Genomic DNA, 17,276 nt, shown 5'->3' on the forward strand with positions numbered 1-17,276 from the left:
AGCATGGAAGACCAACATACACTTTCACTTTTATATGTTCCTCCCTGACATACACACTTCCCTCTTTGCTACACTCATTTCACTACTTTCCTGACTTAGCCAGCCTATCCCTACTTTATAAACTCATTTCCAATGTACTCTCACTTCCCCAAAACAGGTCAATCACACCTTAGAGTAATAGCTTGTATGTCTCCCTATCTAGGTATAAGTTCTGAGGGTGTGTACTGAGTCTTTCACTTGTTTTATGCTCAGATCTTAGTGCACAGTGCAAGCCATAAAGTTTAAAAAATATTTGTTAAATAAAGTCCACTCAAAAGCTGACTTTTCTCCATGTGAAATATGCAGCAGGATCTTTGTTCTCACCTTCCCACTATCACTTCCTGATTTTCTCCTTTAACAAGTAAGCTGTGGAGTCTTGAAAAAAAATCTCAGCACAAATGTTTCTACATCTGTCCATATATTTTTCAGATGTTTACTACAGGCCAGGCACTATGCTATGTATGCACTAGTAACAAAGATGAACAGGACAAAATCCTCGACCTTGAAAATTTGAAATACAGTGCAAGAGGCAAATATAAAAAGATACATTACATGGCAATAAGTGTTACAAGAGATATGACAGAAGTGCTCCGGGAGTCTTGTTGAGAAGGTAACTCACTCTGTGAGAGGCATCAGAGAAGGCTTAATGGGCAATGAAGCTGGGATTTGTTCTTACTAACAGTTTATAGATGAAAAGATGAAGAAGGTGGCAAACATAGCTCTAAAAGAAGGAAATACCACGTAACAAAGCATAAAGTCATGAAAGAAAGGGCACAAGATGGCAGACTAGAGAATAGTGCATTTAGGATGGGCAGACCATGGGATGCATGAGCCTAGAAAGAGAGGACAGGGCCAGACTGTAAAAGAGCCTTGGGGTGACAGGCTAAGGAACTGGAACCTGATCCTATGGGGCTGTGCTTTCCCAGCCCTTCCTCATCAAGGAATACTAACATAATTTTGTACGGCTCCTCGAGAAGCCTGCTAGCAGCTAATGACCAGTGCTGAGGGGATCAATAACTTGGGCCTACCAGCTGAGGTACTCTGCTACAGGCCATGACACACCAATAAAGGTTCCTCAATCAGTTTTCAAAAAGAAATCTCAAGGGGCATACCCTGGGGGAGAAAGCTCACATGACCAGATTTGTTTGGAAAATAGATGGCAGCAGTTGTAAGAGTGAAGACCACAGTGCCAAGAGAGGAACTATTATATTAACACAGGAGAGATAATAAGGACCTTAAGTAGAAGAAATAAAAATGAGAAGGTAAGAAAAAAATATATATATATAAATAAAAATGAGCAGGTATGTTCAAGGAGAAAGCTCTCAGGGTTTTTGAGGGGGAGAGTGGGATGGCATATAGAATGACTTAGTGTAGTTTGGTTACTGAGCATGTAAAGCAGTTAACATATCCTGGTACATAACTGCTTGATAAGCACCAGCTCTTCTGATTTACAGCTTAGACAACTGGGTGGAGGATAATAGGAGTAACCATTATAATAAGGCATACTAAGCAACACAGACTGCTTTAATTTTTTGGTGGAAGCATGGTGGGAATCAAATATAAGATCATGATTTTTGTTTGAAAAATGCGGGGTTCAAGGAATCTGTGGTACTGCAATGCTGTTGAGTATAGAGTTAGATAACAAGTTTAGAATTCAGGAAGAGCTTCAGTTCCGAAGCTGTAGTTCTGCAAGCTACTGGAAAATAGTTCTGAAAATTTGGAACTATGGTCATGGAAAAAAGATTTAACAGTGAAATCATAAAAGGCTGAGAAAAGTATAAGTGAGAACTCTAGGGGGAAATCATATTTAAAGGGTGGGTAGTAGAAGCCAGCAAAAGAGAATGAATACCAGGTAGGAGAACCAGAAGAGAGGTTCAGCGCTAAAGACAGAGGTTCCCAAACTTTACTGCCCAGGGGTCCTTAAACAACACTGACACTTGGCTACCAGCCCAGACTGTGTAATATAATTGCGGTATGAAGTGTGAATGTGGGTTTTAAAAAGCTCCAGGTCATTTTAATGTGCAACCAAGTTTGGGAATCCCTGATTTAAGGAAAAACAATGTTTTAGAGATGAGTTTGAAGAAGTTTTAAGGGTGAGTTTCTGAGACTAAAGTTTGACAAAATGGTGACATGTTAGTACTTTTAATCTCTTTTAGTTCCTAATATTGACTTACCTTATTTTTTCAATTATATCTTCCAAAAGATACTCCACAACCGGAAAAGTAAAACCAGGTATATGTATCACTGGACAGTTACCTATCATGGTAGATAAAACATAAATATGTACTTGAATGCTCAAAAAAAACCCCCAAAACAACTCAACAGACTGTAAATAGGACAATGACTCCATTAGTTTTAACTTCAGAAAATGGTCCTGACACTTTTACAGCTCTACCTTATTTTTCCATATCTAATTTAATAAAACCAGCAGTCTAGTGTTCACTCAGTACCAATTTACTGTTACCAAACTGTCCACACATCTCAGTTCTACAAAGTAACCCAGAAGACCAAAAAGTAGAGTATTTTGAGTTGGATTCAAGACCTATTAAGTCTACTTCTCTTCATCATTAGCCAAGATGGTGCCATCAGAACCTAAGTTTTAGTGAAATCTACATAAGAAACATAACCCCTGTGGTATCCAGAATTATGGAAAGAAGAAATGTAGTTAAAGCAAGACCTAATCAAATATTAAACTATTTTAGAATCATTAGTTAAAAAATAAGTCTTAGTATTGTTATTTAAATGCTGTTTAGGTTTTTCGTATCGAACAAAATAAACCATATACACTGTAAACAAAGGCCAACACTGTAGACACAGATCAAAGTATCTGAGGTGGCACCAAACTTTGCCTCTGACTTGCATAAGTTTACTCAAAGTTAGTTCTGGATTTCTCATCAAAAAGGACTGAGACAAGACAAAGACAAAGTATAATATGCTCAGTTAATCTCATAAGGCTTTGAAGGTCAACCGGGCTGAATATGAACACATTATAGTTCTATTCCATTTTAATTCCGTTTTCTCCTCCTTGCCCCAACAATTTAAGCAGGAGAGACAGTAAGGCATAATTTTAAAAGAACGTACTCTGCAGCTAGTCAAATTTAGTTTCTCTTTTAATATTTTGGCCACTCTGTGCAGCTTGTGGGATCTTAGTTCCCTGACCAGGGACTGAACCCGGGCCCCAGAAGTGAAAGCACTGAGTCCTAATGGCTGGACTGCCAGGGAATTCCCTCAAATTTAGTTTCAAATCATCTTGATTGTCTGTTAAGTATGCAACCTTGGGTAAGCTACTTAACTACTCTGAGGCTATTTCCTCATCTGTAAAAATAAGAATAGCACCTACTTCCCAAGGTATTATGAGGACTGATGAAGACATGCCAAATACAGTACCTGGCACATTGAAGGCATTCCACAGTGGTTGCTAGTTATTACTGTTATTAGCAAACTGCCACCCTAGCCTGTGATATTACATAAAAGCCATAGAAGAATCACAAAAAAAGTTTATAAAATTATTCAAATCTGTGGTTTGACTTCATTGATGTCACCTTAATTATCTGGTGGAAGCACCAAAAGGCTACATGTCTTCACTATAAGAACAGAGATGATGCCACATTTTTAAAAAACAAGCCCAATTCTCTGTGAGACTAGAGGGTAGATGAATATCCAAATAAAATTAACTGCTAAACATTTATTTTCACTACTCTGTACCTAGCACTGTATTAGTTTTCTTTAAAAAACTGTTTCTAAATTCAATGTCTTTGTGATAACTTTCTAAAGTAACAACCATAAATTTTACTCACCAAAATATTCTGAAAATTTCTCAGCATTCAATGTTGCACTCATTAAAACTATTTTCAGGTCAGGTCGATAATTGAGAAGATCTTTAACAACAGTCATTAAAACATCTGACTGTAGATTTCTCTCATGGATTTCATCAAGCACGATATGACTAACACTGGACAAATGCCTAAAGCAGAAGTGTAAAGTTCGTTACTCGGCACAAAATTCAAAAACAGAATCATTTTACTTTTACATAAATCAATAAAATCCAATTTCCTAATTACATCTTCTGATAACATTTAACTAAATGTCCTGAGTTGAAACATACTCACGGGTCTGACTGAAGCCACTGAAGGATAATTCCTGTTGTACAATATAAGATAGAACCCTGTTTCCTTGGCAACCGACTGTGAATGAAAGACATGAGTTAATTCTTGGTTTTCTTTACTAATAAATTACTTAAGTACTACAAAAGTTTAAAAGAATATCTTCAATTTAAAAAATGTTTTCAGTTTTAATGAAGAACTTCATACTTAAATTTTAGTTACTGGAACCCTTACAATGATACGGTAATGAGACATACTAGCTTCAAGTTCATTATACATTACTTCTGTTATGATACAATGTTAATGATTTCTTTTTAAAAGCAAAAGTGCTACCATTCAGAAAAAGACCAAATATTTAGGGAACTAAACTTCTGTTCAGTGATTAGAAAATCAATTCATTTAAAACGGTAAATGGAATCTTGACCTGCAGAGAAGGACTAAAGAAATACAGTGGAATGGGATAGGGGGTTAAAGACACAAAACTAAATTCAGTCAGTCAGTGGCTGCATAGTGGTATCAAAATATACAGGAGGTCAACTCCTTTTCAGAGTGAGTGGTGGTCTACTAACATATAACCAGGAAAAATGTTATCTTTCTAATCATTCCATAATGTAAAAGACATCTTAAAACGGCAATCCAAATCTGAATTTGGGTTAAAAAAATGATTTTGTGGGTTGCAAGCCTCATATGTTGCAGTTACTTTAAATGTTAATTCTAATAGCAATAATCAGCATAAAAATAGGGGAAAGATCTTTCTTTTGGATCTCTAACTTCAAAGTTTCACTGAAATCTACCTGTAAACAAGTGAACATTCTTTACCTCTGGAGACGAATTTGGTATCCGGTACTATTACCATTGCCACAAGATTCTGCCCTTTCTGCAGCCACTCTCTCTGCAACCTTTAATTAAAATAAAGTACAGTTACAAAAAAAACATCTCCTTTACAGTAAATATCGTGAATGCCTATGAAAATCTGGTTGCTGAAACACTATCCATTAGATTTTCAGAATTAAAAAAATAGAAACAGATATTAAAATCTGAGGTATCGGGCTTCCCTGGTGGCGCAGTGGTTGAGAGTCCGCCTGCCGATGCAGGGGACGCAGGTTCGTGCCCCGGTCCGGGAGGATCCCACGTGCCGCGGAGCGGCTGGGCCTGTGAGTCATGGCCGCTGAGCCTGTGCTCCGCAACGGGAGAGGCCACAACAGTGAGAGGCCGGTGTACCGCAAAAAAAAAAAAAAAATATCTAAAACTGTCCCATAAGAGCTGAAGACTACCTGCTTCTTATGTTTACTTCTCATTTCCTCTGAAATTCTCCCTCATAACTATTTTCAAAGCAACTTTCTATAAATCCTCTCTACCTTTGTCTTTTTTTAAAAAAGTTGGAAATCGTAATCTAAACTTGTAAAACTTGTATATAATTTGAGGGTAAACATACATTGATACTATTTTTCATGTTTCTTTTTCGTAGAGATAGGTAGGCTTAATTTCTAGTTCTTGGTTATGTTCTTAAAGTTATGGCTGCCAAAGATAAGCTCTAGATAGATGAAATCTTATAATCCAACACTGATTTGTAGAACTAAAAGTAACCAACAGTCATCTAGTGACAGAACAGTGATTTATGAGGTTAGAAATAGAAAATGATATGATTAGTTTTTAAGAAATAATACTTCAGAAGGAAAAGTTTTCAATCATTCTATCCCATATAAACTGACTTGGACCATTACTTCACTTTCTGCTACTGATTAAACTGCCCATTCAAATACCAACAGATCTTAGAAAAATAAGGAAAGAAATAACCTAATTTGCATTTCTCCTTACTGTCAATATATACACTCATATATTAGTGAAAATGATAAGATTAGATTTTTAACTTAAGTCAGGCTATATAACAGTGTTATGACAAAAATGGCTTACTTTTCACCATTCTATGAACCTATGCCATTTCTAGGAATATCGTCCTCCCATAAAGACTGCTGCTTTACTTTTTTTAAAATAGTATCTCTTAGAAACCATAGTTTAAAACGTATATAGTAGCTCCTACAAAACAATGCTATAATTGGTAATGCAGTTCCTGACCAGATTCTGTATTAAATGACTTAGAGATGTAATAAATAGTACTATCATAAAACCAAACACAACCATAAACCTTCATAATTTAAACTTACACACAGAATCACCTAACACTGAAATAAATGTACTATACACACTGAATGTTGTAAGAAACCCCAAACATTTTTAAACAACATATAACTCATATATTTAACTAGGTCATCTAACTAAACACAAACAAACAATGTTATTTGTAATAAACATGTACTTATACCTGCTTAATGATAAACCTGAAACAATGCCTTATTTTTTTATGATAAATTTCCTCTTACTGAATTGCATTAAAAAGTCAGAAATACAGCTACCACCACTCAGTGTTCTTATATACTGAAAAAAACAATCAGAGAGTGCCGAAAACAGTATCGAATGAATCAGGGAGTAAAACGTAAAGCATCTAATGATGCAGATTATTTGAAGCTCCTAATCAATTCTATAAACATTATCAATTTTTTATCCTTTTACTTTTATACTGAAAATTGTCTGGATTTTTAATTTATCTTGACTCCTAAACATCTATTATCACTAACAGAGAGGTTAATTTTTTGGGCTTTACTACCAAATACTTGTTAACCAAATTTTGCTTTTACAGCAACATATCTTAAACCTAATAAAAAATCACCTCAACCTTCAAAATCAGTAAGTTCTAGCAGGACTACATAGGAGAACAGAAAACAAAGTGGGGAATTTTAAAAAGTGAGAGATTACTTACTGAAATGGCACTAATTCTTCTTGGCTGAGTACAAACTATCCTGCATGCAGATCCTTTTCCTCTTTCAATGTAGTTATCCAAAATGAACTGAGTAACTTGAGTGGTTTTTCCACAGCCAGTTTCACCACTTACTACTGTTACCTGATGGTTATCGATCATATTTACCAATTCCTATTTCAAAAGGGAAAATAAGTGAAAAACATCACATGCTGACTAAGTCTGAAAAGATGGTTACCAAAATCCTACCGAACTGAAGGTAATTGTTTTTAACAAGCATATTAATACTTTTAAAATTCTGTTATATGCAATGCTGGCAATTTGGATATCTACCAGTTTTCAAGAGATAAGAAGCACCAAATTATAAAAAGAACAGAGCCATGGCTCTGTTAATGAAAAACACACTGACAAGAACAAGAAGAGACAGGTTATAAATCCATACATAAGAATTATCATAAATTAAAAAGAATGGTGACATGTGGGGCTACTGAGTACAAGGCAAATCCCCTGATACCTAAAAAACTACTAGGAACATTAAGAATTTATATCATAAATCATAAATATGGCTTTGTCTGCAGGATAAGTTTTGTATACTGTTTTCAAGAACAAGGAAGAGTATAATTTAAGACGACTCCCTTTCAAATAATTAAAATAAAGACAAGTTTTAAATACCTAAATCAAATGACTAAAATTCAGATATCTAGAAAACTGCCTACTTGGGAAAGATCTTTCTTAGAAGGTTTAGATAAACACGAGTATTTTTAAAGTAATATTCACCATACTAACAAAACCATCCCACTACTTCAAAGGGGTGTCATGAGGTATCTTTATCTATGAAACAATCTAACATGAAAACCCACCATTTAAAAATTTCTTATCTATTCTACCACCTCATACATATCAGAACAAGTTCCAAGTTTGAACACTGAAATTACAGGTGGCAAGTACTGAGAAGTACAATGTGATTCATTCATTCAACAAATATTTACTGGGGGTCTATAGAATGTTAGGCACTGTTCTGAGTCAAGAGGTACATAGTGAACAAAACAGACTCTGTCCTCAAGAACTTACACTGCTAGGAGGGGATGATACACATGTCAGGTGGTAGTAAGTGCTATAAAAAGGAAAGAAAAATAAAGGAAGGTTGAAAAGTCAGAGGATAGGAGACTGTATTATTCTACATAGGATGATTGTATGAGGAAACATAATAAGTTAATTAAAGCACTGTATTTTCAGCAGTGCCCCAATTTTAATTAAAATATTTGATCTCAAATTAAGAGCAAGGGTTATTTATCCAAAGCAACTTACAAGTGAAAATTCTATTTTTAAACTCATGGACATATAAATATGAGAAAACTTCAGGAAAATTGTTTCAGAACTGTTTTGTTTTTTTTTAAGTCCTTCAACAATTCAAAGGAATAAAATGAACTTCCAAGAATATCCTTTAGGGAAAGGTTCATTAATTTATATTTATTCTTGATATAGAGCTTTAAAAAAATGTATTTAAACATTTTGCAAATCAAATTAAATAGTGTATATTCATTTTACCTTTTGCATTCCATATGAAGGCAGCTTTTCCCTGAAATGCTGAAATTAAAAAAAAAAGTTTTTAATCTTTTTACAAAAGAAATGTAATCAAATTATAATCCTGGTAAATAGACTATATCATAGATACATACGTTAAGAGTGCCAAAGTATTACCTCACAGCTTATGTGAGGTGTCAAGACTTAAAAAAAAAGAATTTTTATAAAAAAGAACTAATGAACTTAGCAATGAGATTATAAGCTGTCTAAGAACAGGGAATGTCTTTAGTCTTTGGAAAACACAGCAGAATGACAGGCATCTAGAAAGTGGAAAAATAATGTTTAAAAAAATTTATAACTGAAAGAAAAATATGGCATATTACCAAGGATTAAAAAGTTGAGCTCTTAAACACACCTAAATTTTAGACTTGGTTTTGTAACAAGCTGTGCAACCATAGATACGTCACTTAACCTAAGATTCTTTTTCCTCCTCTGTAACAGACGTGCGTAATCTCTTGTACACGGCTGTTGAGAGGTTCAAATGACGTAGTACATGTGAAGCTTTTACAACAGTGCCTGACCAAAAGGAAGACCACCAACTGTTTTTGTTTTGCACATTTCTTCTAACTTTCTCTGAACTAGATCAATTACTCATCTTCAATAATATTTGAGTTCTGTCCTCCATACAAAGCAAACAGAGACAGTAGCTAACTCTTCTTGTTCCTAAGGCTATAAGACAACTAAAATATCCTGAATTAATACATCTTGAAATCTCCTGTCCCCAAATCATATTTTCACTCAAAAGGCATCAAAGAGCTACACATTTGGTCCTGGATAACCTCAGCTGATCTGTTCTAATGAGGATATCCAACCTGCAGTGACAGTCGATAGATCCTTTCTTTCCTACAGGAGACGTGATAATCTGCCTTTCTCAAAAAAGGCAGTACATATTTGCATATTCAAGACATAGCCCTCAGAATTCCCTCAGTATTTTCTCTTAAAAAAAAAAAGTGAACGTTTTATTACATCTCTTTCTAGAATATCCATAAAGCATTCAATTTTATGTTTTAACAGGAAAGGACCTTAAAATATCTTGCCTAGCAGGAAAAGAAAATACTGGAAAAACTTAGGAGAATTTCAGAATTTAAAGACACCTCTGTCTTTAAAGTGTTGGTGAATGTAAGCACATCATATAATTTTTGAGGAATTTAATTTTAACATCTGTAAAACGAGAGATGGATTAGATGTTCTAAAAGAAAAAACTTTACAATTCTAACTACCCTTGTCTCTTATGACATCTCACTAAAATGGCCTAGAAATGTTAAACTTAAGTGTGATTTTTTTTTCATCTGCACTACCATTTCTCAGATATTTCTTCTCGTCACCATATATATAAACTATTGTAGATGAGATAGGCTACTTATGTGTAATTCCATTCCCACTACTTTCCTGTACTATAAGGGGAAAAAAATTCCCAGAGAATGGCTTGTCAAGCAATCTCACTGATTTATATCAGGCAACTACCTCTAACCATAAATACATTTTTATCAAGTGTCAGAAGAGATGACAAGTAAAAATTTTTTCCCCATCTTGCTTTCCATTACCTGCATTTCAATATACCGAAGGTCAGTTTTTTTCTTTTGTAAATCTTCCAATAATTGTTGGTCTAAAGTTACATCTGGTTCATTTTCTTGCAAGAGATATTCAGAATCGCGGTCAATATATTTGTCCCTGATTCTAAATGGCCTCTTTTCTTGATTTATCAATTTTTTTTCCTGATCCTCAACTTTCTTTACTGAGTTTGGTTTGTTCTCAGCAGGAGCTTCAGTCCCATATCTATTTTGACAAAATAAAAAAATAATAAAGGTTGAATGAAGAGCCACTCAAGCCCTGAAACAAAATAATATATGTTGTTTAATGATTTCAAAGTCATCAAAATCAAAAGCCTTTATTCTTTTCTCTTAGTAGAGCAATTTGAAAATACTTAGATTCTTATAATGAACTCCATTTTTTTTCCGCCCTACAAATAAGACACTGCCAGATAGGTTATTCCTTGTGGTAGTTAAGAAAATAAAAATCCATCAATAGTCATTCCTCCATTGCAAAGACTCTCAGTGTTTCTCTTTATCAAGTTTTCTGAGCCATGTTTTATTTCACAACTTCATTTTCCTGCCACCCTTTCTGAGCTATAAGTGGGATGCTACATTACACAGTCCCAGAGAAACTGCTTCTAATTTGCCCCTGATGATACAGTTCCTATGATTTTCCTAAAACAGCAGCAATTTAACTTCTTATAGATCTCCTCCACAAGAAAATTCTGGAAATACAAAGATGATGGGTAGGAAGAACTAAGTAATAACTTCATCAACATCCTATATAGACAATTCCTACCACTTAGATCTCCTGTGGGAATAAATATGCCACCTAAATTTTTAAATATTTCACCAAATTTGCTCAATCTACATAAGAAAAAAGATTACTTTGAGGCTAAATTTCACTTATAGAAGAGTCTGAAGATGTTATTTTTATTATCTTTTTTTTCCGGCCAGTGCTCTGAAAGAAGTGTCACTCTTTGTTCATCTTTAAAAGAATACTTTTTGTTTTACCCGTGATCTTCAGGAGCAAACCAAGATATTTGTGAGTCCGAATCTTTATCATTCTTAGCTTGCACAGAATGTAGCAGCTGCACAATTTGTTCTTCTCGACGTTCATCCATATGTACCACAGCTCTCTAGTTTGTGAAAAGAAAAAGCATCCTCATCAGCGTGAGAAAGCATGTGCAAAATTATTTGATGACTAAAAACATAAAGGCAAAGTAACATGCGTTCAACAAACATATATAAAAGAAAGTTAAAGTCACCCCACACTTGCTCTCTAGACCCTTTTCTACTATATGTCTATAAAATTAGCTTTACTATTACTGGCAAAGAAATCATATTTACATCACTTATTAAAACTTTGGTTCCCTTACTTCCTACTCTTGCATAATACTAATTGTTACAATCTTTTCCTTATCCTAAATTTTAAAAGATACAATTTATTAAAACCCAAATGTTCTGGTAAAAACAAAAGTAAAAAACTGCAAATACTATTTTGGTTGCAACGAACATTTTAAGAGCATTTAAATCTCTTACATTACGAGGAGGAGTAAATTGGGAAGTACGAAGGATAAGCTCAGAGGGAATAAATAAAATGATCAGTGCTCATGAAAATAATATTCCAAATGATGCAGTTACCTCAGAGAATGAGATTTACTTAAAAAGAGACACCAGAGAAAATATGAGTTACATTGTTTTCTTAGTATAGAATACATGGAAGAGAAAATATGAGGTACACTGTACACAGTAAGAATAAGAACTTTTAAAGACTGCCCTTTTATAATTGCAAATTATGATTAGCTGAATTATAAGTAAACACAGTAGGTAAAAAAGAAGAGTGCATAGATTTTTTTCCCCAAGTGTGCAGACAGGAAAGATGGCCAAGTTATTGAATGAAAAAAGCCAGATGCAGAAAACACGTGCAATGGGATGTTGTTTTCACTACTATTAATTTTTAAAAAGGTTATTCACTTTTCATATTCTATGCCTTTTGCAGTATTTCTTCAAGATATAATTCTGGCACGTAGTACATACCCCTGAGAAGTCTATCAAACGCATGGATGAATCTAGCTTTTCGAATGAGCATATATGAATGTTGTGTTAAACCATTTTTCTCTTTAAAGAAGTAAAACACACACAAAAAGAATACACCAAGATCTCCAGGGAATTCCAGAAGACTTCTGCTGATAAATTATTAAAGGATTTACTAAAAGCATCATTATGCTCATACACTTGAAAAGTCCAATACAGCAAAACTCCAGCTGATAAGAAAGCATTAAGAAATTATGCAGCAAAACCGATTTACTGACAGACACAAAAGTCCAAAATTGTAAGTCAGAAAGAGAAAAACAAATCAATATGATACAAAAGAACTTATTTTCAACACCCGTGTGGCTGACAGGGTTTTGGTGCTCCAGCCAGGTGTCAGGCCTGTGCCTGAGGCGGGAGAGCCGAGTTCAAGACACTGGTCCACTAGTGACCTCCAGCTTCATGTAATATCAAACAGCAAAAGCTCTCCCAGAGATCTCTGCCTCAACTATAAGACCCAGCTCCACTCAACGACAAGCAAGCTACAGTGCTGGACACCCTATGCCAAACATCTAGCAAGACACGAACACAAACCCACCCATTGGCAGAGAGGCTGCCTAAAATCATAAAGAGGTAACAGACACCCCAAAACACACCACCGGACATGGACCTGCCACCAGAAAGACAAGATCCAGCCTCATTCACCAGAACACAGGCACTAGGCACCTCCACCAGGAAGCCTACACAACCCACTGAACCAACCTTAGCCACTGGGGACAGACACCAAAAACAACGGGAACTACGAACCTGCAGCCTGCGAATAGGAGACCCCAAACACACTAAGTTAAGCAAAACGAGAAGACAGAGAAACACACAGCAGATGAAGGAGCAAGGTAAAAACCCACCAGGCCAAACAAATGAAGAGGAAATACTCTACCTGAAAAAGAGTTCAGAGTAATGAGAGTAAAGATGATCCAAAATCTTGGAAATAGAACAAAGAAAATACAAGAAACGTTTAACAAGGACCCAGAAGAACTAAAGCGCAAACAAACAATGAACAACACAATAAATGAAATTAAAAATTCTCTAGAAGGAATCCACAGTAGAGTAACTGAGGCAGAAAAATGGATAAGTGACCTGGAAGATAAAATGGTGGAAATAACTACTGCAGAGCAGAATAAAGAAAAAAGAAAGAAAAGAATTGAGGACAGTCTCAGAGACCTCTGGGACAACATTAAACTCACCAACATTTGAATTATAGGGGTCCCAGAAGAAGAAGAGAAAAAGAAAGGGACTGAGAAAATATCTGAAGAGATTATAGTTGAAAACTTCCTTAATATGGGAAAGGAAATAGACAATCAAGTCCAGGAAGCACAGAGAGTTCCATACAGGATAAATCCAAGGAAAAATATGCCAAGACACATATTAATCAAACTATCAAAAATTAAATACAAAGAAAAAATATTAAAAGCAGCAAGAGAAAAGCAAAAAATAACATACAAGAGAATCCCCATAAGGTTAACAGCTGATTATTTCAACAGAAACTCTGCAGGCCAGAAGGGAGTGGCAGGACATATTTAAAGTGATGAAAGGTTAAAACCTACAACCAAGATTTCTCTACCCAGAAAGCATCTCATTCAGATTCAGCGGAGAAATTAAAACCTTTACAGACAAGCTAAGAGAATTCAGCACCACCAAACCAGCTCCACAACAAATGCTAGAGGAACTTCTCCAGGCAGAAAACACAGGAGAAGGAAAAGACCTACAATAAGAAACCCAAAACAATTAAGAAAATGATAATAGGAACATACATGTCGATAATTACCTTAAATGTAAATGGATTAAATGCTCCAACCAAAAGACACAGACTGGCTGAATGGATACAAAAACAAGACCTGAATATATGCTGTCTACAAGAGACCCACTTCAGACCTAGTGACATACAGACTGAAAGTGAGGGGATGGAAAAACATTTTCCATGCAAATGGGAATCAAAAGAAAGCTGGAGTAGCAGTTCTCATATCATACAAAATAGACTTTAAAACAAAGACTATTACAAGAGACAAAGAAGGACACCACATGGGATCAATCCAAGAAAAAAATATAACAATTGTAAATATTTATGCACCCAACATAGGAGCACCTCAATACATAAGGCAAATGCTAGCAGACATAAAAGGAGAAATCGACAGTAACACAATCAAGAAGGGGACTTCACTAATGGACAGATCATCCAAAATGAAAATAAATAAGGAAACACAAGCTTTAAATGATACATTAAACAAGATGATACATTAAAAAAGATGGACTTAATTTATAAGTATAGGACATTTCATCCAAAAAACAACAGAATACACTTTCAACAGACATTCCATCCAAAAAACAACAGAATACACTTTCTTCTCAAGTGCTCATGGAACATTCTCCAGGATAGATCATATCTTGTGTCACAAATCAAGCCTCGGTAAATTTAGAAAATTGAAATCGTATCAGGTATTTTTTCTGACCACAATGCTATGAGACTAGGTATCAATTACAGGAAAAATTCTGTAAAAAAATACAAACACATGGAAAGTAAACAATACACTACTTAACAACCAAGAGATCACTGAAGAAATCAAGGAGGAAATAAAAAATACCTAGAAACAAATGACAATGAAAACACAACGACCCAAAACCTATGGGATGCAGCAAAAGCAGTTCTAAGAGGGAAGTTTATAGCAATACAATCCAACCTTAAGAAACAAGAAACATCTCTATTTATATAAACTACCTAACCTACACCTAAAGCAATTAGAGAAAAAAGAACAAAAAACCTCCAAAGTTAGCAGAAGGAAAGAAATCATAAAGATTAGATCAGAAATAAATGAAAAAGAAATGAAGGAAACAATATCAAAGATCAATAAAACTAAAAGCTGGTTCTTTGAGAAGATAAACACAACTGATTAACCAGACTCATAAAGAAAAACAGGGAGAAGACTCAAATCAATAGAATTAGAAATGAAAAAGGAGAAGGAACAACTGACACTGCAGAAATACAAAGGATCATGAGAGATTACTACAAGCAGCTCTATGCCAATAAAATGGACAACCTGGAAGAAATGGACACATTCTTAGAATTGCACAACCTGCCAAGACTGAATCACGAAGAAATACAAAATATGAACAGACCAGTCACAGACACTGAAATTGAAACTGTGATTAAAAATCTTCCAACAAACAAAAGCCCAGGACCAGATGGCTTCACAGGCAAATTCTATCAAACATTTAGAGAAGAGCTAACACCTATCTTTCTCAAACTCTTCCAAACTACAGCAGAGGGAGGAACACTCCCAAACTCATCCTACAAAGCCACCATCACCCTGATACCAAAACCAGACAAAGATGCCACAAAGAAAGAAAACTACAGGCCAATATCACTGATGAACATAGATGCAAAAATCCTCAACAAAACACCAGCAAACAGAATCCAACAGCACATTAAAGGGATCATACACCATGATCAAATGGGGTTTATCCCAGGAATGCAAGGATTCTTCAATATACGCAAATCCATCAATGTGATACACCACATTAACAAACCGAAGAATAAAAACCATATGATCATCTCAATAGATGCAGAAAAAGTTTTCAACAAAATTCAACATCCATTTATGATAAAAACCCTCCAGAAAGTAGGCACAGAGGGAACTTACCTCAACATAATAAAGGCGATGCATGACAAACCCAGAGCCAACATCGTCCTCAATGGTGAAAAACTGAAACCATTTCCACTAAGAACAGGAACAAGACAAGGTTGCCCACTCTCACCACTATTATTCAACATAGTTTTGGAAGTTTTAGCCACAGCAATCAGAGAAGAAAAAGAAATAAAAGGAATCCAAATTGGAAAAGAAAAAGTAAAGCTGTCACTCTTTGCAGATGACATGATAATATACATAGAGAACCCAAAGATGCTACCAGAAAACTACTAGAGCTAATCAACGAATCTGGTAAAGTAGCAGGATACAAAATTAATGCACAGAAATCTCTTGCGTTCCTATGCACTAATGATGAAAAATCTGAAAGTGAAATTAAGGGAACACTCCCATTTACCATTGCAACAAAAAGAATAAAATACCTAGGAATAAACCTACCTAAGGAGACAAAAGACCTATATGAAGAAAACTATAAGACACTGACAAAAGAAATTAAAGATAATACAAACAGATGGAGAGATATACCATGTTCTTGGATTGGAAGAATAAACATTGTGAAAATGACTCTACTACCCAAAGCAATCTACAGATTCAATGCAATCCCTATCAAACTACCAATGGCATTTTTCACAGAACTAGAACAAAAAATTTCACAATTTGTACGGAAACACAAAAGACCCCAAATAGCCAAAGCAATCTTGAGAAAGAAAAATGGAGCTGGAGGAATCAGGCTCCTGGACTTCAGATTATACTACAAAGCTACAGTAATCAATACAGTATGGTACTGGCACAAAAACAGAAATATAGATCAATGGAACAGGACAGAAAGCCCAGAGATAAACCCACACACATATAGTCACCTTATTTTTGATAAAGGAGGCAAGCATATACAATGAAGAAATACAGCCTCTTCATTAAGTGGTGCTGGGAAAACTGGACAGCTACATGTAAAAGAATGAAATTAGAAAACTCCCTAACACCATACACAAAAGTAAACAAATGGATTAAAGACCTAAATGCAAGGCCAGACACTATAAAACTCTTAGAGGAAAACACAGGCAGAACACTCTATGACATAAATCACAGCAAGATCCTTTTTGACCCACCTCCTAGAAAACTGGAAATAAAAACACAAATAAACAAATGGGACCTAATGAAACTTAAAAGCTTTTGCACAGCAAAGGAAACCATAAACAAGACGAAAAGACAACACTCAGAATGGGAGAAAATATTTGCAAATGAAGCAACTGACAAAGGATTAATCTCCAAAATTTACAAGCAGCTCATGCAGCTCAATATCAAAAAAACAAACAACCCAATCCAAAAATGGGCAGAAGACCTAAATAGACATTTCTCCAAAGAAGATACACAGATTGCCAACAAACATACGGAAGAATGCTCAACATTATTAATCATTAGAGAAATGCAATTCAAAACTACAATGAGATATCACCTCACACCAGTCAGAATG

At 35.1% G+C, this 17,276-nt stretch overlaps 1 protein-coding gene across 3 annotated transcripts in view; it reads right to left on the minus strand.

Annotated features, from left to right (window-relative positions):
* The window catches only part of DHX36 (DEAH-box helicase 36), a 49,939-nt gene that overhangs the window by 25,441 nt on the left and 7,222 nt on the right, over positions 1-17,276 (minus strand). For all 3 annotated transcript variants that reach the window (XM_007471988.1, XM_007471987.1, XM_007471989.1), the window contains exons 2-9: positions 11,088-11,212; positions 10,086-10,317; positions 8,506-8,544; positions 6,961-7,131; positions 4,962-5,041; positions 4,149-4,223; positions 3,837-4,003; positions 2,214-2,295 (exon numbers count right to left, since the gene is read on the minus strand). In XM_007471988.1, coding sequence (XP_007472050.1) covers positions 2,214-2,295; positions 3,837-4,003; positions 4,149-4,223; positions 4,962-5,041; positions 6,961-7,131; positions 8,506-8,544; positions 10,086-10,317; positions 11,088-11,212 — 971 coding nt within the window. The remainder of the gene's footprint in view (positions 1-2,213; positions 2,296-3,836; positions 4,004-4,148; positions 4,224-4,961; positions 5,042-6,960; positions 7,132-8,505; positions 8,545-10,085; positions 10,318-11,087; positions 11,213-17,276) is intronic.

This window comes from Lipotes vexillifer, unplaced genomic scaffold (assembly GCF_000442215.2).
Source record: "Lipotes vexillifer unplaced genomic scaffold, Lipotes_vexillifer_v1.1 scaffold46, whole genome shotgun sequence".
In the NCBI taxonomy this organism is placed as follows: Eukaryota; Metazoa; Chordata; class Mammalia; order Artiodactyla; family Lipotidae; genus Lipotes; species Lipotes vexillifer.